General features: G+C 34.4%; 1 protein-coding gene across 1 annotated transcript; it reads right to left on the bottom strand.

Annotated features, from left to right (window-relative positions):
* Positions 1–4044: 4044 nt before the first annotated feature.
* LOC139868726 (uncharacterized) lies at positions 4045–4760 on the bottom strand. Its single transcript, XM_071857060.1, has 2 exons — positions 4569–4760; positions 4045–4449 (listed from the first exon to the last, which is right to left on the bottom strand). Exons 1-2 carry the CDS (start codon positions 4758–4760, stop codon positions 4045–4047), a joined length of 597 nt encoding a protein of 198 aa, XP_071713161.1.
* Between the last annotated feature and the right edge of the window lie 21176 nt (positions 4761–25936).

Below are 25936 nucleotides of genomic sequence, written 5' to 3'. Positions count from 1 at the left end.
AAATGTTAGAAAACATTAAACATTATTCCATTATCAATGAGCCACCTGGTAACCACTTAACCCTTTATTTACCCTTGCCAAACACAATAAAAATATACACTTGGACAGTGTATCTACAACAAATTACGAAGTACTAAACATTCCGATTATAAATTGCTAGCGCGACTAGCTCGAAATGGGGTTGTCAAACCCGATAGATCTATCCGTAGGATTCGCGTTCACCGGTAGAAACCAATGATTACAGTTACCAGACTAGGGAATATTTTTGTCCAACTCACAATGAATAATTAAATTTAACTGTTACTTGTGTCTAAACGTAAATAAAAATCTGCATGTAATCACATCCCAAAAATATACTTTGAAAAGTATGTAAAAACGGGACTATAACTCACCTTAAATAGCAACTGAAGAAATCTCACAAACAAGCGAACAGCACGTAAAGTAAAGTGATCAAGAAAGATCACAACGCCGACCTATAAATAAAGCAGGTCGAAATAAATAACTAACTTAGGCCAAGTCTTAGTATGATAGCTATTGTACATGTTGCAAGTAGGCATAGAACATTACTCAACAAGCATCGGTTTGATTGGAACAGCATAAGGACACACACTTTCTATTTTTAGAAAGTTTCTATTTTTAGCAGGTTTCCATTTTTGGAAAGTTTTCTATTTTAGGAAAGTTTCTATTTTTGGAAAGTTTCTATTTTTAGAAAGTTTCCAAATTTAGAAAGTTCTATTTTTAGAAAGTTTTGAAGTTAGGAAAGTTTCCTTATTTAGAAAGTCAACAGAAGTCAACTGAAAGTCAAAGTCAACCGAAAGTCAACTCAAAAGTCAACCTTGGTCAAACCTAGTCAACATTAATTTTAAAAGTGTAAGTTATAATAATAACATAGGTTATAATGTTATTTAAAGTCAAAAGTGTATAATGATGTCTTAACATAAGTTTAATTAAATAAAATGAATTATTAAAGTTAATATAAGTTGAAATGTTATAATTAGTATAACATAAGTATTTAATTAATTAATTAAATATCAATCATAATATAAATATTATTAATTTATAATAAATTTTAAATCATATCATAAGTATTATTAATTAATAATGAATTATTAATCATATCATAAGTTTCTAATTAAAATTATTAAATCATAAGTATTTAATAATTAAGTCATAATTAAATAATAATTAAGTCTTATAATAATTAAATAATTATTTAATCTTTATTATAAGTCCTATAATAATTTCTCATAATTAAATTTAATACTTATCATAAGTATTTTCCTTTAACAAATAAAAGTGTTATTAATCATAAGTTTAATTAACATGCTAATTAAATCATAATTAATAATTAATTAATATAATAAATAATTATATTAAAAGTCTTAAAATAAAATAATTACTTCTTTAACATAAGTAATTTATTTAATAATGAAATCCATAAATTTTTATCATAAGTTAAATCATTAACCATAAGTTTTAAGTTTTAAAAGTTCGCCGGGTCGTATCTTGAGCCCCGGGTGTCGGTTTCGGGCAAGCCACATATGTAACTTCACCTACTCAAACCACCCGACACATTTATGAACTCAAGAACACACCAAGAACAGTCCCTAAGTCGTGCATATCAGCCCTGACTTCAATTGGGAAATCATTTCACTCAAAACAGTAATTCGGGCAAAACGGGTGAACCGTGGCTCGGATTTAGGTGACCCGAACATGAATATTCGTCTCACCATCAGTCCTAACCAAATAACACACCCTAAAGACACCAAGGATGGTCACAAAGTCGGACCCAACCTTGTTCATGCCAAGAACACCTTTCAATCTTTAACAAAAACCAAATTAAGCGTATCTAGGGCTCCGGGAATCGAAACGACATGAATCCGGAGTCTAAAATTAATGTCTTGATGAGAGGAACTCATTTATGTACTTTATTTTAACATTCATAACAGTTATATAGTCAGAATATACGAATCAAACTGCTGTCCAAAATTTACAAACCGAACACATGAACAAACGAGTAATTCTACGCATTCAAACAACATTACAACAACTTATACATATCATACTAATCATATAACATCAAAATACAGAAAAATAAATAAAAATGGAAAGTTCTAGGGTTAGGGTTTATACCCTAATCGAGAAACAAAGTATATGATCGCGTAGAGAACGAAACAAGGAACGCGATGGTGTTAATTGATTTATGATCCAAGCTTTAATTTTGTTGAAGAATGGTGATGATGGTGGTGATGTATTCGACGGCCAAAGGGGGAAGAGGGAGGAAGAGAGCACAAAAAAATAAGATTAGGTTTTGATTTTGTAAAATGAAGTGGAAAAAAGAAAAATCAAGGGAGTATACCCCCTCCCTTGGTGGGTTTCGGCCGAATGGGGGGTGTGGGGTGGGCCCCACAAGCCCGTCTTGCTAAATAATGAAATCCTTGTGGCCCGAGATCCCGTACGAAGCCCGAAACGCGAAAACACGCTTACGCGATTAAAAATCCGGAAAGATAACAAACGCGCGACGAAAAATAAATATAAATACACCTATTAATAATATGACCTTAAAATATCATATTTAAAATATTTAGGATTTAAAAATCCCGAAAGCTCGACCGTTGGTTTAAAAACCGAAAAGATTCGCCGGATGGAAATCCGCGGAACGTAGAAACGTATAATTTAAAATATGAATACATATATCCACATAACACATAATAATTATTATATATATATTATTACAAAAATAATAATATAGGTCATGGAAATGACGTGGCACACTAACAGTTAACGGTCGTTAAATAATTAACGGAAAAAGATAACGGAAAAAGTAGGGTCGTGACAACATGCGTTCCACTTCTGCATTCCCACGTGGTCTTGTAAGGTCACTTGTCAGCCGCCGACTCCTGTCCTTTTCTGTTCAACTTTGTCTTCGACTTCTGTTGAATAGTGCGTTGATGTAGACCACTCTGGGAAACTACCATGCTTGTAATAGAGCATGGCTGTCTTGTGTTGTATGCTAATATCCAGACTTACTGGTCCTTCATATGCTGAGTCACTTGATATTCTTGATTTGCTGGGTGCACATCCTGTGCTGATTCGAAGAATACATTTCTACCTTGTGCTGATAGACTAGGCAGCATACTAAACACTCGACACAGCTATATTAGCTGACTATACATAAACAAACGTGTGCTGGCTGCACATAACACTTTAGTGCAAATAAATATTGTTTTGTCATAATTAAATCCTTAATTATTTTGGGGACTCAACAAATATATTTGAGTTTTGAATCAGATACATGTCCCAACCTATTGTGCCACAAACTATAAGTCTTAGCTATAGTACTAGATTGAGCACAAGATCCCTTTATTACAGAAAACAAACTAGAATTACCAACAGATAGTATAGATCATCTCTTCTCTCACCCAACCATATAACCTTCTTGGTTCTCAAGTCTTGTATGATACAAAACAATGAGTAGAAGATGACCACACAAGGTACGTATCTAGTCAACTTAGACACAGACAATAGGCTGAACTTGAAGGAATGTACCACTAGCACATCCTTTAACTTTATACCATTATCTAATTTCACTTTTCCAATGTGTGAAATCATAGATAAATCTCCATTAGGCAATCTTATGTGTGGCTTAAAGAGTAAAGACTTAGACTCAAACAGATTTCTATACAATAGTGTAATATGATCTGTTGCTCCAGTATCTAAAATCCACAGAGATTTGTCACAGGATTTAGATGTTATACCTGCAGAAAAATGTTGAGTTTCAATCTCATCATCTGAGCCACCAACTGCACCCATATTTTGAGTCATCTAAGGAATGATTTTCAATAACTGCTCAAATTGTTCTGATGTGAAAACAACATTGTTCCCTTGAACAATTGCAGCAGTTTTCTTGTAAGTATTAGTCACCTTACCCTTCTTAGCCTTTTCTTGTTGTTTATACATATAATGCCACACAGGATAACTATCTTTTCCCAACATTTTTTAGGTGGATGCCACTTGAAACCACAAAAAGTTACATTTGTCATTTTAACTAGCAAATTTGCTATACAATGCAATAGTTTCAATACCAGTAAATGCCTCTCTCTGAGACTCTTCCTGTTGTAGCATAGAACATGCCATTTCAACACTAGGGAGTGGAGTTAATAACAGAATTTGACTCCTTATAGCTCCATATTTATTGTCTAAACCATTCAAGAATTGGAACAAGTGTTGTTCTTCTTTCTGTTGATTCATAGCAGCAAGAAACAAAGTAACTTCAGGTGTAACATTAGTGAACCTAGGCAGCACATTCATAGAATCTAACTCTTCCCAAACACACTTCATTCTGGTGTAATATTCACTCATGCTTAAGCCTTGTTGTTCTATAGCATATGTATCTTTATTGAGTTTATATTTCCTAGAACCATTACTAAGAGCAAAACGCCTTTCTAACTGTTTCCAAATTTCAGCAGCAGATCCAACATAATAGATTTAGCAATAGACTCATTTGCATTACTCATGAGCCAACTTATTACCATACTGTTGCAAGTATCTCACATTTCTGCCTTTACTGCATCATCAACCAATCGAACAACAGATCCAGTGATGAATCCAGTTTTGCGCTTTGTAGACAACGCAATTTCAACACTTCTCTTCCATGAACGGAAATTTTGAGCTCCGACGAGTTTTTCCGGCACCGTTAACGAGCTCGGACCATCGGAAGGATGAAGATAGAGCGGGTTTTGAAAATCAACTTGATTCATGACGAATTGAATCAGATAACAACACATTACGCGGAAGCAATTGAATTTTAACAGAACACGAAGTTTGAATCAACAATTCACATAGTGATTAGCTCGAATTGTTACGGATTCAGATCTGTAATCACGCCATTGTTACGCTCTGATACCATGAGAATTGAATAACAATGGAACACACACATATTGAGAGTAATTTTCATTATCATTTTCATTGAATTAAGCTTACAATTACAGTCAATCGTTTATATCCCTAAACTGTACAATAACTGCTACTAACAACTTCAACAAACTAAGTTACAAATAGGACCCCATAACTTAAGCTATTTACACTTTGAACCCCTGGACTTTTAGATTTCTAATTTTATCTTTTAGTCCCTTGTCTATCTTCTGCCTGCTATAGGATAATCAAGGAAACACTCCTATGAACGAGCACATTGGCTCCCCCGAGCGTGACACCTGGTATCGGATAAATTGCACATTATGTACACACTTTAGTCGCACTCCCTTTTTCAACAATTTGGTATAATCAGGAATTGAACTCGGGTGAGGTGCTTCATTGGGCAACTCGGTGGCCACTCAGGCAAGCCTGCGTGGTTGAAAAAAATCTATCTCTTTATGTGAAAGTGATAAATTGCTTTCAGATTTCTAATTTCACTAAAAGAATTAAAGAAAGAAACATGTGTGTTCAGTTACTTCGAATTGAGATAGTAAAAAGAAATAAAAAATAAAAATTGAGTAATCACTTGACTTTAAAAGAAAAATCTTAGGAGTACTTTTTAGTTGGCAAATGATACTATGGGTGTGTTTGGATGAAACTAGCTGGAGCTGGAGTTGGAGTTTATTAGCTAAAACTGGAGCTAGAGCTTATTTTTAAAGCGGGTAGCTGGAGCTTATTATTTTTTATAAGTATTTGGTAAATTAGCTGAAGCTATTTTTCCAGTTCATAAGCTCTATTTTTTTTCATACACTACTAGAAGTAGCTTATTTTTAAGAGCTTATGATTTTCATAAGCTCTACTTTTTATGTCTATCAAATAAAGCTTATGACTTAATCTTATTAAAATCATAAGCTCAAGCTCTAATAAGCTCTCATAAGCTTCTAGAAGCTTGCATGCCAAACACACCCTATACGAGTAATTAGTTGGATAGATTTTTCATAATAAAAAAATATAAATAATATAAAATATATGAAATGAGCTGTTTGTCGTAGTACTTCAACGGACAATATTTTAAATAAATGCCAACATGTTTTCTTTGCCACTTGCATGTAGTGTGCCAATTGGTGATGTTTGAAACCATACGGGTTACTTATATACGTTCCATTTTGCCATTTGGGTTGTCCTACTTTCCCACTTTTTAGCATAATTTTTTTTTTTTTTTGTAGGTTAACTTATTTTTTGAAACATTTAATAAATAAGCCTTTAACTAAAATATTAGGCAAAATATGCATACCGTGTTTTGTTTGAAATCAATTCATGGATACAAAATAATTTTTAAGATTTAGAAAACAATTATATTTACTAATCTGTATATACTAAAATTGGTGGGGTTGTGGTCGTTTTGACCACCCCACCAAATGAAACGACACTCAATCAAATTCAATCCCAAAAGAGACAAAAAAATCCTCACAACTATTGCCAACCTACAAAAAATACCCTATTCTCCGAGGGGGTAAATTGTTAATTCCCTAACTTAAAATAAAAACTTCCCCCGAACCTTTTGACAACTCGTATCTTTCTCCTCGCTCAGATTTAAATTTCACCAACCACTCCGTTAAACTCGAAATATTTTTACGAACAAAACGAAACTAACTACGTTCGAAACGGAGACTTTTTAAAAAAACGCCACCGTCAGACTCGAAATAATTAGGGATGGCAATGGATCTAAAAAAATCCGAGATCCGCGGGTACCCGCACCCGTGATGGGCGGATAAAATCAAAAATCTTTACCCGTGGGTGGGCGATGGATGTAATCTTGTACCCGCTGAAGGGTCGCGGGTGGGTGATGGATGTAATAGATCCGTTGCGGGTAAAATCCGATCCGAAAATCCGTAATACCCGTTTGAATAATTCACGGATATACCCGTTCTGAATGTGAAAATCGCCACCTTGAATAAATGATCAATAGGTAATAATTTACTCCGTATAAGTTTTTACATTCCTCATATCATTGTGGTATCGAACTTTTTTAGTAACTAAAGCATCCTACAACTACACACTACATGTTTTATATAATCAAAGCATGTTGTTGCTTGTTTCGTTATTAGACTATATTAGTAAATCTAATTTTTACCTATCACTTTAGTAATTCGTCAACCTACTATATGATTAGTTTTAGCAACTAAATTTTGATTGTTACTTTTAAACATTGTAGCTTCACATATATTAGCAAAAAAAAAGTATAATTAATATACGTTTTCTCATTGTATTATATCATAAACATGGGTATATGATTCGATGATGTTTTTATATCACTTTGAATTGCGTAATGATATTTATTTTTGATTTTTGGATAATTTAATTTACATATACATCATGATTAAGATCCGCGGGTAAACCCGCGACCCGCGAATATCCGTGGGTACGGGAATGGATCTAAAAATAAATCCGTTAACCAAGATCCGCTGGCTAATGGATCATCAAAAAATCCGTGGGTGCGGGTGATGGATGTAGTGGATCCGCGCCAACGACCCGTGGGTGCCATCCCTAGAAATAATTTTATGAATAAAACGATACTAACTACGTTCGAAACAGACACTTTTAAAAAAACGCTAAACACAACGACAACCCGTATCTTCCTGCTCGCAGCGAGTTAATTTTTTTCGCCAACACCGTCAGGCTCGAAATAATTTTATCAAAAAAACGAAACTAACTACGTTTGAACCGAACAGATTTTAAAAAACACTAAAGACGACGACACCAACAACGACGCATAACACATGGACCGTTTTTCCTTCTGTAAAAATAACTGCGTTAAATATGAACCCGTTGACCGAAAGCTCCCGCCGCATCGCGCGGGCCGGACCGGGCTAGTATGTACTAATAACCTAAAAATTAAGGGAGGCCAAGGCCCTCCCTTGTCTACACATACTTCCGCCCATATGCAGGAAGGATGGATGTATGTTTTCTATTGAGATGACAAGTATTTTTACAAACACTTAAATAAAGTTTGGCAGTTAAAGTAACAAGTGCATTAGGAGTGGGGAATGTGTATGCGTTCAGCTTCGAAAATGTCAGAGTTTGATGTTTTATCACTCCCCGCCCACTACAAGAAAATCACCCTTTCAGGACGACATAGGCCGACCTTCGGGGACGACATGTCGTCCCAGAAACTCTTTCCGGAGAACATGTTGTTTCCAATATGTCGTCCAAAATCCTTCGTGCTAGAGAGTCTTTCCGGATGAAACCATTTTTCAGTTGGGCGATCGGGTCTCACTTATACTTCTTTCTGTCCGTCAATGAGAAAGACTATTCCAAACAACATGGACGTTTGTTTATCCTTTTATTTTCGTTTCCCATTTCTCTTCCTTTATAGATTAATTTCTGAATACTGACTTAAATACTCCCATCCATTCCTTAATATTGTTGTTTTAGTTTTTCTCTTAAGACATGTATTCATGAACATATTATCTTTTAAAATAACAACCACTTGGTGAGTTGGTGTTATTGGTTACGTTGTATAATATTGCATGATTGACATTGTATATATGACTGTATGTGACTATATTCGGAAAGTCAATAAACTCTTCTTTCTCACACACACACACACACAGAGGGAGAGGATCCAGTGAGAACTTTTTTAGTGTGAGAACTCTAGGAACTCAAAAATATACTAAAATTCGGGCAAAAAAAGTGGCGGGCGAGCAAAAATCACGAAATTCGAGAAAAAAATACGGACGAACGAATTTTTTTTTTGTTTGAATTACCAAAATGTAGAACACATTTTTGTTCGAATATCACGTTTTTTGTTCGAATGTCAACGTGTTCTACATTTTTTGTTCGACTTTAAAAAATGTAGAACACATTTGTGTTCGAATTTAACAATTTTTGTTCGACTTTCATTTTTTTGTTCGGCCGCCTTTTTTTTTTATCGAATTTCCCCTTTTTTGCTCGAATTTCAATTTTTTTGCTCGTCCGCCACTTTTTTTGCTCGAATTTTGAAACGACCCAACCCGTCGTATTTCCGGCCCATAATTTTTTTTTTCCTTTTTCATAATAATATGTGCAACATTAGTCCGTTTACGTTTCCGAAATACAATACATAAATTAAGTTTACAAAACGGGAATATAACCCGGGACCCATTTGACGTATCCAAAAGATATATCATGACCCGACTAGTTTACCTTACAACCAAAACCGAGCATGGTGATTGGGAAAGCTACCCAATCCTAGTCAAAAGTCTAAAGCAATCCGTAAAGCACTAGTCCCCAAGCAAACCCAAGCCGCCACTTGCAACCTATAAAAATATAAACAACGAGAGGGTAACCTAATTGCTTAGTGAATGCAATACTTATACATATACATATATAGTTTACCTACACGCATCTACTTACAAAATACCATGCAAACAATGCATAAACGAGCTAGCATCACCGATCATACAACTAGCAACAACATTAGTATATAGATCACCACAATAATATACTTAAACATAACAATGCATAAACATATCAAACCATTCCCCGCTATGGCACTACCGACTCGTAGAAGACCAATAATGTCGAGTCTCACTCATATGATGTCACTGATTTGTGAATCATCATAAGGTGTCACCGACTTGTGAATCACCAAAGGGTGTCACCGACTTGCGAACCACCCACTAATACATATGGGTCACCGACTTGTGAACGCCATGTGGCGTCACCGACTTGTGAAGCGTCAATAAGTGTCGCCGACTTGCGAGTCACCGTAAGGTGTCACCGACTTGTGCAACACCTATCGAGATACTACCGACCCGTAGTTCTTATCACCTATACTAACAATAAGTCACCGGCCCGTGACATAACACCAATACTCACGATGTGGCACCGAAGACCCACATCGCGTACGAGTAAATAAACTACATACATACATGTATAAATATTCCACTCACCTTATCGCCTAGGTGACGATTACAATCCGCGAGCTTCAAAGCAAAGTACCTAATACATTAAGTACACATTCAATACACAAACTAGTTGGACTAGACACCAACATTTGACACTTGTGCATTTAATGACCCATTCACACCAAAACCACCCATCTAAGGTCAAGACTTGTCATAAATCACTAAAAGCTAGTGATTAAAGTCTCACAACACCAACTAACACAAACTTAGGGTATTTCATACCCATCTTACCCAACTAGGTCAACCATTACCCATTTGACCCATTTTAACATTTAGACTTATAATTTGGTCAAACTTGAACCCATTGATAATCTTTCACTAACTCACAAGTGTATTAGTGGTTTAATGTAGTGACCCGAACTTTTCCATGTTTATATATATTAAATGAAATTGTTATTTACATTATTATTAAGTGTTTCCAACATGTTAAGCAATCAAACTTGTTAATACTTGATTAATTGAAATAGGTTTCATGTAGACAATTGACCACCCAAGTTGACCGGTGATTCACGAACGTTAACACTTGTAAAAACTATATGATGACATATATATGGATATATATATAGTTAACATGATATTATGATAATTATGTATCTCATTAGGTATTTTAACAATGATTTATATACATAAAAATGAGCCTATTGAATTAAGAAACTCGAAAACGATATATATAACGATTATCGTTATATCAACATCTTACTAATTACATATGAATCATATTAAGATATTGATACACTATGTTTAACATGATAAAATGATAATTAAGTATATCATTAAGTATGTTAACAATGAACTACATATGTAAAACAAGACTACTAACTTAATGATTTCGAAACGAGGCATATATGTAACGATTATCGTTGTAACGACATTTAATTGTATATATATATATCATATTAAGATATATTAATACATCATAATATCATGATAATGTAATAATTTAACATCTCTTTAGATATAATAAACAATGGGTTAACAACATTTAACATGATCGTTAACCTAAAGGTTTCAAAACAACACTTACATGTAACGGCTAACGATGACTTAACGACTCAGTTAAAATGTATATACATGTAGTGTTTTAATATGTATTTATACACTTTTGAAATACTTCAAGACACTTATCAAAATACTTCTACTTAACAAAAATGCTTACAATTACATCCTCGTTCAGTTTCATCAACAATTCTACTCATATGCACCCGTATTCGTACTCGTACAATACATAGCTTTTAGATGTATGTACTATTGGTATATACACTCCAATAATCAGCTCTTAGCAGCCCATGTGAGTCACCTAACACATGTGGGAACCATCATTTGGCAACTAGCATGAAATATCTCATAAAATTACAAAAATATTAGTAATCATTCATGACTTATTTACATGTAAATAAAATTACACATCCTTTATATCTAATCCATATACCAACGACCAAAAACACCTACAAACACTTTCATTCTTCATTTTTCTTCATCTAATTGATCTCTCTCAAGTTCTATCTTCAAGTTCTAAGTGTTCTTCATAAATTCTACAAGTTGTAGTTTCATAAAATCAAGAATACTTCCAAGTTTACTAGCTCACTTCCAATCTTGTAATGTGATCATCCAACCTCAAGAAATCCTTGTTGTTTACAGTAAGATATCATTCTAAATCAAGGTAATACTCATATACAAACTTTGATTCAATTCCTATAACTATAACTATCTTAATCACTAGAACACAGTTTAGTTAATTCTAAACTTGTTCGCAAACAAAAGTTAATCCTTCTAACTTGACTTTTAAAATCAACTAAATACATGTTCTATATTTATATGATATGCTAACTTAATGATTTAAAACTGAAAAACACGAAAAACACCGTAAAACCGGATTTACGCCGTCGTAGTAACACCGCGGGCTGTTTTGGGTTAGTTAATTAAAAACTATGATAAACTTTGATTTAAAAGTTGTTCTTCTGGAAAAATAATTTTTCTTATGAACATGAAACTATATCCAAATATCATGGTTAAACTCAAAGTGGAAGTATGTTTTCCAAAATGGTTATCTAGACGTCGTTCTTTCGACTGAAATGATTACCTTTACAAAAATGACTTGTAACCTGTATTTCCGACCATAAACTTATACTTTTTCTGTTTAGATTCATAAACTTAAGTTCAATATGAAACCATAGCAACTTGAAACACTCAAAACGGATTTAAAACGAAGAAGTTATGGGTAAAACAAGATTGGATATTTTTGCTTGTTGTAGCTACGTGAAAATTGGTAACAAATTTATATTAATCATATCCTAGCTAACTTATATTGTATTATACATGTATTCTAATATATTATGTAATCTTGGGATACCATAGACATGTATGCAAATATTTTGACATATCATATCGACCCATCTATATATATTATTTGGAACAACCATAGACACTCTATATGCAGTAATGTTGGAGTTAGCTATACATGGTTGAGGTTGATTCCAAAAATATATATACTTTGAGTTGTGATCTAGCCTGAGACGTGTATACACTAGGTCGTGGATTGATTCAAGATAATATATATTGATTTATTTCTGTACATCTGATTGTGGACAACTAGTTGTAGGTTACTAACGAGGACAGCTGACTTAATAAATTTAAAACAGTAAAACGTATTAAAAATGTTGTAAATATATTTTGAACATACTTTGATATATATGTACATATTTGTTATAGGTTCGTGAATCGACCAGTGGCCAAGTCTTACTTCCCGACGAAGTAAAAATCTGTGAAAGTGAGTTATAGTCCCACTTTTAAAATCTAATATTTTGGGATGAGAATACATGCAGTTTTATAACTGTTTTCCAAAATAGACACAAGTAAATGAAACTACATTATATGGGTGAATGATCGAAGCCAAATATGCCCCTTTTTGCTTGGTAGCCTAAGAATTAGTAAACTGATCTACTAATTGACGCGAATCCTAAAGATAGATCTATTGGGCCTAACGAACCCCATCCAAAGTACCGGATGCTTTAGTACTTCGAATTCGTTTTTATCATGTCCGAAGGATTTCCCGAAATGATAGGGGATATTCTTATATGCATCTTGTTAATGTCGGTTACCAGGTGTTCACCATATGAATGAATTTTATCTCTATATATGGGATGTATATTGAAATATGAAATCTTGTAGTCTATTACTATGATTTGATAATATATAGGTTAAACCTATAACTCACTAACATTTTTGTTGACGTTTTAAGCATGTTTATTCTCAGGTGATTATTAAGAGCTTCCGCTGTTGCATACTAAAATAAGAACAAGATTTGGAGTCCATGCTTGTATGATATTATGTAAAAACTGCATTCAAGAAACTTATTTTTGATGTAATATATTCTTATTGTAAACCATTATGTAATGGTCGTGTGTAAACGGTATATTTTAGATTATCATTATTTGATAATCTAAGTAATGCTTTTTAAACCTTTATAGATAAAATAAAGGTTATGGTTGTTTTAAAAATGAATGCAGTCTTTGAAAAACGTCTCATATAGAGGTCAAAACCTCGCGACGAAATCAATTAATATGGAACGTTTATAATCAATATGAACGGGAGATTTCAGTTGGTATCTGAGCGTTGGTCTTAGAGAACCAGATAATTGCATTAGTGTGTCTTACCGAGTTTGTTAGGATGCATTAGTGAGTCTGGACTTCGACCGTGTTTTTCTTCAAAAACGATTGCTTAACATTTTTTTTGTTGGAAACTATATATTATTAATATGTAAATATTATGTGATATATTAATCTCTTAACATATTTGATATTTTTTGATAGATGTCTACCCCTAGTACAAATCCCATCGATTCACCTAATAATAATGAAGAGTCGAATATATTTTGGGAAGATTCACAAATTCCCGAAGAGGAACCGGAAGAGGAGGAACCGGAAGAAGAGGAACCAGAAGAGGAGGAATTGGAAGAGGAGGAACTAGAAGAAGAAGAGGTTCCGGAGGAACAAATATTGATACCTATAGTAAATCGATTAAATAAAAGAAAATCCTCAACCAACGGACCAAAGTTAATAATGGTCAATGGTGTTTCCGCCGAGGAAGCAAAATATTGGAAAGATTACCAATTTTCTGATGAATCGGATCCCGATGAGAATTCCGATGATGTTATAGAAATTACCTCGACCCAATTTATTAAAGCGAAAGAAAATAATAAGGGAAAAGGTATAAAAATAGAGAAAGTCGATTCCAACCCCGATGAACTTTATATGTATCGACGACATCCGTATTTCCTAAAATGTAACAATGACCCGGGAACCTCTAAACCACCACGTTTTTCTAAACCATTATAGAAAACGACGGCTCGTATTAGAGGAACACCATATATTCCTAGAAAATTAGGAAAACGAAACAAGTCCGAAAAAGAAAAAACCAGTGATTCATATTAGAGGGTTGTAATCATGTTGTGTATTATATGTATTGTAGTGTGCTTGTACTTTTATGTTCTATGTAAAAAATTGCTTGTATTGTTTGTTATTACGAATCTAATCCTTGTCTATTTTACAGTATAAAAACAAAATGGACGTTAATGGTAGACAACCGAATATTTTAGAAGACCTACCAGAGGATATAATTGAGGAAATCTTGTCAAACATTTGAAAGACTTTCCAGAAATGCCTTAGTTTATAAAAGGCTTTCCTTTGATAGGTGGGGTATATCACATTGGGGAGACCGTAAGTTACGCCGTGTTTTCTTTAAAGCATTAAATGCGGGGAACCCAAATGTAATTTTACACTACGGGTTAAGAACCTATTTTGATTCAACATATCCCAACATAGGATTTCGTGAATTAGAAAGAGCTTCTAACATGCAATATAAAGAAGCATGTTATGCATACGGGTTAGTGATGTTCGCTTCTTACCAAAGTGAGAACAAGAACATCGGATTGCAACTTTTAAATAAAACCTTCCCACAAGTGACGGATTCAGTAGTTGGGGTGAGAAACAAGGTTTTTAGATTATTACGGGGCTGTTGGACATTACGAAACCCTCGTCCTTTTGACGACATTACAACATGCTGCCTAGCCAATGGTCATAATGGTTATTTTCCACAAGACCAAGGATGGGAAGTCATCTTAGTAAAACCAGAATGCATGACTTGTTTCTGGACTTATGAATTACGTGTCTTTATTTCCTTTGCTGAACAACTTGCGTATTAACTAGATTCATCTTCAAAACTGTCCTGTATCATAGTGTACTATATTTCATGTTATATGTAATATAGCGAAGTTGTAAGTTTGAAGAATATTTGTATGTGATATATTATTATAATCAGTTTTTCATATGGAATTGTAGTAGTTGAATTGTATATTAGCTACTAAGTATGAACTTAACGGGTAGGTAGTACCCGAATTTAAACTTATAAAACGCTAATATGAAGAAAAAGCTTTTATAAATGAGTTCATATTATGCTACGAAATACTATTGACTACTCTTAATATTCTGTATGATTAACTCAATTCAATTGGCTATTTTGAAGGAAATGGCACCGACTACTCGACACACCATGAATATGATCGAAGAGGAATTTCGTACCTTTCTTGCTGCAAACATAGCCGCAGTACAGGCTGCGTTACATACCAACAATAACTCTGAATCTAGCAATGCAGCTTACGGCGCAAGGAATCATGTAGGATGCACCTACAAAGAATTCACTGCCTGCAAACCTTTGAAATTTGATGAAATCGAAGGACCAATTGGATTGAAACGGTGGACCGAGAAAGTCGAATCGGTGTTTGCCATAAGTAAGTGTACTAAAGAAGACAAAGTTAAGTACGCTACGCATACCTTCACATGTACTACGTTAACGTGGTGGAACACCTATCTTGAACAGGTAGGACAAAATGCTGCTTACGCACTACCGTGGTCGGCATTCAAGCAATTGATGAACGAGCAGTACCGTCCTAGAAACGAAGTCAATAAACTCAAGGTAGAACTTAGAGAGTTACGAACACAAGGGTTCGATGTTACCACATATGAACGACGATTCACAGAGTTGTGTCTATTGTGTCCGGGAGCATTTGAAGATGAAGAAGAGAAATCGATGCATTTGTAAAAGGGTTACCAGTAAGGATTCAAGAAGATGTGAGTTTACACGAGCCCGCTTCAATACAGAAGGTAAGTCGAATGGCTCATAAACTCATAAATCAGATTGAGAGAAGAATTAAAGAGCAGGCGGCCGAAGAAGCCAACAAGAAACAACTCAAGAGGAAGTGGGAGGAAAACGGTGACAAGAGTCACCAGTACAACAATAACAACAATTACAATCACAATCGCAACAACTATCCCAACAACCGCAACAACAATCGCAATAATAACCGCAATCCTAACAATAACTACAACAAACATCCCAACAACAACAACAACAACAATAGCTACAACTACAACAACCGTTTCAACAACAATAACAATCCCAACAACAACCTCAATAACAACAACGGCAACAAAAACCAAAAACAGCCATGTCATAGGTGTGAAGAAAATCATCAGGGGTTTTGCACGACATTTTACAACATGTGTAAAAGAAATGGTCATAGCACGACAAAGTGTGAGGTCTACAGACCAAAGTTTAACAAAACTAAAGGAATAAATAATGTCGGAACAAGTAATGCCGAAACGAATAGTGTCGGAGCAAGTAATACCAACGCTGTTTGTTAAAAATGTGGAAAACCGGGCCACATTATTAGAAATTGCCCGAATCAGGGGAATACTAATGGGCAGGGCCGTGGAAGAGTTTTCAATATTAATGCGGCAGAAGCACAGGAAGACCCGGAGCTTGTTACGGGTACGTTTCTTATTGACGATAAATCTGCTTATGTTTTATTTGATTCGGGTGCGGATAGAAGCTATATGAGTAGAGAATTTTGTGCTAAATTAAGTTGCCCATTGACGCCTTTGGATAGTAAATTTTTACTCGAATTAGCAAACGGTAAATTAATTTCAGCAGATAATATATGTCGGGAGAGAGAAATTAAACTGGGGGATGAAACATTTAAAATTGATTTAATACCAGTCGAGTTAGGAAGTTTTGATGTAATAATTGGCATGTACTGGTTGAAAAAGGTGAGAGCAGAGGTCGTTTGTTACAAAAATGCGATTCGCATTATGCGTGAAAAGGGAAAACCTTTAATGGTGTACGGAGAAAAGAACAACGCGAAATTAAATCTTATTAGTAGTTTGAAGGCGCAAAAACTAATAATAAAAGGTTGTTACGTCATTCTAGCACACATCGAGGAAGTTAAACCTGAAGAAAAGAACATCAGTGATGTTCCAGTCACCAAAGAATTTTCCGATGTATTTCCGAAAGAATTACCGGGATTACCCCCACATCGATCCGTTGAATTTCAAATAGACCTTGTACCAGGAGCTGCACCAATAGCTCGTGCTCCATACAGACTAGCACCCAGCGAAATGAAGGAACTTCAAATCCAATTACAAGAACTTTTAGAGCGTGGTTTCATTCGACCAAGCACATCACCATGGGGAGCTCCTGTTCTGTTTGTCAAGAAGAAAGATGGTACATTCAGGTTGTGTATCGACTACCGAGAGTTGAACAAACTTACCATCAAGAACCGCTACCCACTACCAAGAATCTATGACTTATTTAATCAACTACAAGGCTCGTCTGTTTATTCGAAGATCAATTTACGTTCTGGATATCATCAAATGCGGGTGAAGGAGGATGATATTCCAAAGACTGCTTTTAGGACGCGTTACGGTCATTACGAGTTTATGGTTATGCAGTTTGGATTGACTAACGCACCAACTGTGTTCATGGACCTCATGAACCGAGTGTGTGGGCCATATCTTGACAAGTTTGTCATTGTTTTCATCGATGACATACTTATTTACTCGAAGAATGATCAAGAGCACGAAGAACATTTGAGAAAAGTGCTAGAGTTGCTGAGAAAAGAAAAACTGTACGCTAAGTTTTCAAAGTGTGCATTTTGGTTGGAAGAAGTTCAATTCCTCGGTCATGTAGTGAACAAAGAAGGTATTCAGGTGGATCCAGCAAAGATTGAAACCGTTGAAAAGTGGGAAACCCCGAAAACTCCGAAGCACATACGCCAATTTTTAGGACTAACTGATTACTACAGAAGGTTCATCCAAGACTTTTCCAGAATAGCAAAACCCTTGACTGCATTAACGCATAAAGGGAAGAAATTTGAATGGAAAGATGAACAAGAGAAAGCGTTTCAATTGTTAAAGAAAAAGTTAACTACGGCACCTATATTGTCATTACCTGAAGGGAATGATGATTTTGTGATATATTGTGATGCCTCAAAGCAAGGTCTCGGTTGTGTATTAATGCAACGAACGAAAGTAATTGCTTATGCGTCTAGACAATTGAAGATTCACGAGCAGAATTATACGACGCATGATTTGGAATTAGGCACGGTTGTTTTTGCATTAAAGACTTGGAGGCACTACTTATATGGGGTCAAAAGTATTATATATACCGACCACAAAAGTCTTCAACACATATTTAATCAGAAATAACTGAATATGAGGCAGCGTAGGTGGATTGAATTGTTGAATGATTACGACTTTGAGATTCGTTACCACCCGGGGAAGGCAAATGTGGTAGCCGACGCCTTGAGCAGAAAGGACAGAGAACCCATTCGAGTAAAAACTATGAATATAATGATTCACAATAACCTTACTACTCAAATAAAGGAGGCGCAACAAGGAGTTTTAAAAGATGGAAATTTAAAGAATGAAATACCCAAAGGATCGGAGAAGCATCTTAATATTTCGGGAAGATGGAACCCGGTATAGGGCTGAAAGAATTTGGGTACCAAAATTTGGAGATATGAGAGAAATGGTACTTAAAGAAGCTCATAAAACCAGATACTCAATACATCCTGAAACGGGAAAGATGTACAAGGATCTTAAGAAACATTATTGGTGGACAGGTATGAAAGCCGATGTGGCTAAATATGTAGGGGAATGTTTGACGTGTTCTAAGGTCAAAGCGGAGCATCAGAAACCATCAGGTCTACTTCAACAACCCGAAATCCCGTAATGGAAATGGGAAAACATTACCATGGATTTCATCACTAAATTGCCAAGGAATGCAAGTGGTTTTGATACTATTTGGGTAATAGTTGATCATCTCACCAAATCAGCACACTTCCTGCCAATAAGAGAAGATGACAAGATGGAAAAGTTAGCACGACTGTATTTGAAGGAAGTCATCTCCAGACATGGAATACCAATCTCTATTATCTCTGGCAGACATTACAGCAAGCATTAGGAACTCATCTAGACATAAGTACTGCCTATCATCCACAAACTGATGGGCAGAGCGAAAGGACGATACAAATGCTTGAAGACATGCTACGAGCATGTGTTATTGATTTCGGAAACAGTTGGGATCGACGTCTACCGTTAGCAAAATTTTCCTACAACAACAGCTACCATTCAAGCATTGAGATGGCGCCGTTTGAAGCACTTTATGGTAGAAAGTTCATGTCTCCAATTTGTTGGAGTGAAGTGGGGGATGGACAGATTACGGGTTCGGAGATAATACAAGAAACTACCGAGAAGATCATTCAAATTCAACAACGGTTGAAAACCGTCCAAAGTCGACAAAAGAGCTACGCTGACATTAAAAGAAAAGATATAGAATTTGAAATTGGAGAGATGGTCATGCTTAAGGTTGCACCTTGGAAAGGCGTTGTTCGATTTGGTAAACGAGGGAAATTAAATCCAAGGTATATTGGACCATTCAAGATTATTGATCGTGTCAGACCAGTAGCTTACCGACTTGAGTTACCTCAACAACTCACGGCTGTACATAACACTTTCCACGTATCTCACTATTCCGTTAGACAAAATCTAAATCAACGAAAAACTTCAATTCATCGAAGAACCCGTCGAAATAATGGATCGTGAGGTTAAGAGACTTAAACAAAATAAGATACCAATTGTTAAGGTTTGATGGAATGCTCATAGAGGACCCGAGTTCACCTGGGAATGTGAAGATCAGTTGAAGAAGAAATACCCGCACTTATTTCCAGAAGATACGTCAACACCTCTAACTGCTTAAAATTTCGGGACGAAATTTATTTAACGGGTAGGTACTGTAGTGACCCGAACTTTTCCATGTTTATATATATTAAATGAAATTGTTATTTACATTATTAAGTGTTTCCAACATGTTAAGCAATCAAACTTGTTAATACTTGATTAATTGAAATAGGTTTCATGTAGACAATTGACCACCCAAGTTGACCGGTGATTCACGAACGTTAACACTTGTAAAAACTATATGATGACATATATATGGATATATATATATATATAGTTAACATGATATTATGATAATTATGTATCTCATTAGGTATTTTAACAATGATTTATATACATAAAAATGAGCCTATTGAATTAAGAAACTCGAAAACGATATATATAACGATTATCGTTATATCAACGTCTTACTAATTACATATGAATCATATTAAGATATTGATACACTATGTTTAAAATGATAAAATGATAATTAAGTATATCATTAAGTATGTTAACAATGAACTACATATGTAAAACAAGACTACTAACTTAATGATTTCGAAACGAGGCATATATGTAACGATTATCGTTGTAACGACATTTAATTGTATATATATATCATATTAAGATATATTAATACATCATAATATCATGATAATGTAATAATTTAACATCTCTTTAGATATAATAAACAATGGGTTAACAACATTTAACATGATCGTTAACCTAAAGGTTTCAAAACAACACTTACATGTAACGACTAACGATGACTTAACGACTCAGTTAAAATGTATATACATGTAGTGTTTTAATATGTATTTATACACTTTTGAAATACTTCAAGACACTTATCAAAATACTTCTACTTAACAAAAATACTTACAATTACATCCTCGTTCAGTTTCATCAACAATTCTACTCGTATGCACTCGTATTCGTACTCGTACAATACATAGCTTTTAGATGTATGTACTATTGGTATATACACTCCAATAATCAGCTCTTAGCAGCCCATGTGAGTCACCTAACACATGTGGGAACCATCATTTGGAAACTAGCATGAAATATCTCATAAAATTACAAAAATATTAGTAATCATTCATGACTTATTTACATGTAAACAAAATTACACATCCTTTATATCTAATCCATATACCAACGACCAAAAAACACCTACAAACACTTTCATTCTTCAATTTTCTTCATCTAATTGATCTCTCTCAAGTTCTATCTTCAAGTTCTAAGTATTCTTCATAAGTTCTACAAGTTCTAGTTTCATAAAATCAAGAATACTTCCAAGTTTACTAGCTCACTTCCAATCTTGTAAAGTGATCATCCAACCTCAAGAAATCCTTTTTGTTTACAGTAAGATATCATTCTAAATCAAGGTAATACTCATACACAAACTTTGATTCAATTCCTATAACTATAACTATCTTAATTCGAGTGATAATCTTACTTAAACTTGTTTTTGTGTCATGATTCTACTTCAAGAACTTTCAAGCTATCCAAGATCCTTTGAAGCTAGATCATTTCTTGTCAATTCTAGTAGGTTTACCTACTTAACTTGAGGTAGTAATGATGTTCATAACATCATTCGATTCATACATATAAAACTATCTTATTCGAAGATTTGAACATGTAATCACTAGAACATAGTTTAGTTAATTCTAAACTTGTTCGCAAACAAAAGTTAATCCTTCTAACTTGACTGTTAAAATCAACTAAACACATGTTCTATATTTATATGATATGCTAACTTAATGATTTAAAATCGGAAAACACGAAAAACACCGTAAAACCGGATTTACGCCGTCGTAGTAACACCGCGGGCTGTTTTGGGCTAGTTAATTAAAAACTATGATAAACTTTGATTTAAAAGTTGTTCTTCTGGTAAATGATTTTTCTTATGAACATGAAACTATATTCAAAAATCATGGTTAAACTCAAAGTGGAAGTATGTTTTCCAAAATGGTCATCTAGACGTCGTTCTTTCGACTAAAATGACTACCTTTACAAAAATGACTTGTAACCTGTATTTCCGACTATAAACTTATACTTTTTCTATTTAGATTCATAAACTTAAGTTAAATATGAAACCATAGAAACTTGAGACACTCAAAACGGATTTAAAACGAAGAAGTTATGGGTAAAACAAGATTGGATATTTTTGCTTGTTGTAGCTACGTGAAAATTGGTAACAAATTTATATTAATCATATCCTAGCTAACTTATATTGTATTATACATGTATTCTAATATATCATGTAATCTTGGGATACCATAGACACGTATGCAAATGTTTTTACATATCATATCGACCCATATATATATATTATTTGGAACAACCATAGACACTCTATATGCAGTAATGTTGGAGTTAGCTATACAGGGTTGAGGTTGATTCCAAAAATATATATACTTTGAGTTGTGATCTAGCCTGAGACGTGTATACACTAGGTCGCGGATTGATTCAAGATAATATATATCAATTTATTTCTGTACATCTAATTGTGGACAACTAGTTGTAGGTTACTAACGAGGACAACTGACTTAATAAATTTAAAACAGTAAAACGTATTAAAAATGTTGTAAATATATTTTGAACATATTTTGATATATATATGTACATATTTGTTATAGGTTCGTGAATCGACCAGTGATCAAGTCTTACTTCCCGATGAAGTAAAAATCTGTGAAAGTGAGTTATAGTCCCACTTTTAAAATCTAATATTTTGGGATGAGAATACATGCAGTTTTATAAATGTTTTACGAAATAGACACAAGTAAATGAAACTACATTATATGGGTGAATGATCGAAGCCGAATATGCCCCTTTTTGCTTGGTAGCCTAAGAATTAGTAAACCGATCTACTAATTGACGCGAATCCTAAAGATAGATCTATTGGGCCTAACGAACCCCATCCAAAGTACCGGATGCTTTAGTACTTCGAATTCGTTTTTATCATGTCCGAAGGATTTCCCGGAATGATAGGGGATATTCTTATATGCATCTTGTTAATGTCGATTACCAGGTGTTCACCATATGAATAAATTTTATCTCTATGTATGGGATGTATATTGAAATATGAAATCTTGTGGTCTATTACTATGATTTGATAATATATAGGTTAAACCTATAACTCACCAACATTTTTGTTGACATTTTAAGCATGTTTATTCTCAGGTGATTATTAAGAGCTTCCGCTGTTGCATACTAAAATAAGGACAAGATTTGGAGTCCATGCTTGTATGATATTATGTAAAAGCTGCATTCAAGAAACTTATTTTTGATGTAATATATTCTTATTGTAAACCATTATGTAATGGTCGTGTGTAAACGGTATATTTTAGATTATCATTATTTGATAATCTACGTAATGCTTTTTAAACCTTTATAGATAAAATAAAGGTTATGGTTGTTTTAAAATTGAATGCAGTCTTTGAAAAACGTCTCATATAGAGGTCAAAACCTCGCGACGAAATCAATTAATTTGGAACGTTTATAATCAATATGAATGAGACATTTCATTTAACAACATCATTAACACTTACAAACACCAAATCACATGTCTAAACCCTAGATTACAAACCTTAGGGTTTCATTACACCAATTTAACCCAAATTCACCCATTTAACCCCCAAATGGCTCTTACAAGCCTTAAATGAACAAACCCTAGCCATAAATCAATTAGAACTTAAAACACGGAGTTAAGACTTACCAACACTATCACAACATAGCTAGAGGCATAGGGAACAACTTTAAAACTTGGACTCGGGCGAGATTCGGTATTCTTCCCCAAAGTGAACTCTCTCTCACTAAAACCTTCACTCTCTCTCTAAATTGAATGTGGGTTGATGAAGAAGTGATAAATGAAGTTAGGATAAGCCTTGAATCAGTTTTTAAGATCTAAAATCGTCCACAATGTGAAAAGACCAAAACACCCCCAAAAGATGCCATTAAAAACGGGTTAAAAATGTCAATACAGCAACTTTGTCACGTTTCGCGACAACTCAAACACGACACTCTTAAATCAAACGCGATAGACAAGACAGGAGGCCAGTTTCTGAAGTCATCGCATTTTGGTCAAACCCATCGCGATCCGCGATTGCCTGGGAAGCGACATATGTAGCGACCCGACAAAATCGTCATTGACAGCGCCATCTACTTAGGTCCCGTTACGTGGTCATAAGTCTTTAAAATGACGTTTGACCAAAATATGTCGCATTCATTTCAAATGTAAAGATGTTTCAAGTTTACAAAAGTAGTTCAACAACTAGTGACGTTACAACGTTTAAGTACAAATGAAACCTATGCGACACAGTTAAATGTAAAGTCAAAAGATGCTCCATGTATGCATGTATACTCGACATCCAAGCAAGTATCAAAATAGTGAGCGGAAGCATGTAACACATATCGTTCAAGGACCTGAGAAAAACATAGAAAATATGTCAACGAAAAACGTTGGTGAAATCATAGGTTTAGTAAGTAAGTAAGTTGAACCACAAAGTTTAGTATAAGTCAATTATTCCAATCGTTTGAATTCCATAGATATTGTTGTTTATCGAGCACCCAATTATCAAAGCTTAACTGTATCATTTACCTCTTCATAATAGTGATAGAACATACACCGTAAAGAATATATTTCATCCGAATAATGGTAGCAAACCGTCCGAATGAGGGTTAGTCAAACCCGTAGGGATCCACACAACATAATTTCTCGCTTACACCCAAGTGTAACTAATGATAATTGAATTGAGGATTTTTGTTCAAACTTATTCGTGGAATGTTTGTTTTCGTACTTGTGTTCAATTTGTAAAATGAAACGTTTATGTTTTCTCATCCCAAATATAAGTATAAAATAGTAAAAGTGGGACTATGATCTCACCTTGAGTGCACGAATGTAAATGTACTTCACAAAGTAAACGTGTGCAAGAAAGAATGCTAGTCTCGACCTAAACAATAGGTTGTATCAATATCGGTAAGCATGAAGTCGGTAAAAGTGTCCAATTAGTCTTATGGCTCGTTACGACTCGATTATATATAGCATGTGAATCACGTTGTCAAGTTTCATGCATGATACAAATATAAAAGCATGTTAGAACGATTGCATAAGTATTCGGTTAAGTTTGAACAAAAGTCAACTTTGGTCAAGTCAAAGTCAACGAAAAAGTCAACACATTCGGGTCGGGTCTCGGACAATTTTTATGAGTTTTATAATCATATATGAGCATGTTAGAACAAATTACATGTTAACCGAAGGTGCGTAGCATAGTTGGAATTAAACAAAAAATGACCAAGTTGGACAGTCCCTGGCAGTTCATTTGGACGACGTCCAAAGGTTCTGGACAGCGTCCAGCAATGAAGGACTGGACGGCGTCCAATGATTTGAACGGCGTTCAAATTGGTATACAGATCCTGCTTGCTGAATTCACACAAGTGCACGAACCAAACTTCAAACAATCACAATTTACGATCCGCAAACAATCAAAACATGTATCTTATATCATTGGAAGGGTATTTTGATGAGTAAAACAACTAAGCACATTTCATCAATCAATCCAACATTTACAACAACCAAATTCGCATTAAATGTTCATCATTTATTGCATTTAAGATCATAAATGCACATTGATGATTCGGGAATTAAATGCACATATATAATACGCCGTTTCGTAGGTAATTATGCATACAATACAACTAAACACTTACCAATAACATTTCAAGGCTTTTAATGCATCAAAAATCACATTCAAGGCTACCAAACCCTAATTAACAATCATAAAATCCTTAATCATGTTAGTGAAGTTTTCTTAATCAACCTACACATCAAAATGAAGCTAGTGATGCTAGTAACACATTTAATACATCAACTTTAACATAACAACAACATTTAATTATCCAAAATTCAAGATTAAATACACACTTTGCAAGTTCAAGCTAGTTACACTAAAACAACATGATCGAGTATACAAACCATATATTCATGTTAGACTCGAGCCATAGACACTAACTAAC

The sequence above is a fragment of the Rutidosis leptorrhynchoides genome, chromosome 9 (genome assembly GCF_046630445.1).
Source record: "Rutidosis leptorrhynchoides isolate AG116_Rl617_1_P2 chromosome 9, CSIRO_AGI_Rlap_v1, whole genome shotgun sequence".
Classification (NCBI taxonomy): Eukaryota; Viridiplantae; Streptophyta; class Magnoliopsida; order Asterales; family Asteraceae; genus Rutidosis; species Rutidosis leptorrhynchoides.
This window is presented reverse-complemented; position numbering and strand designations above follow the sequence as displayed.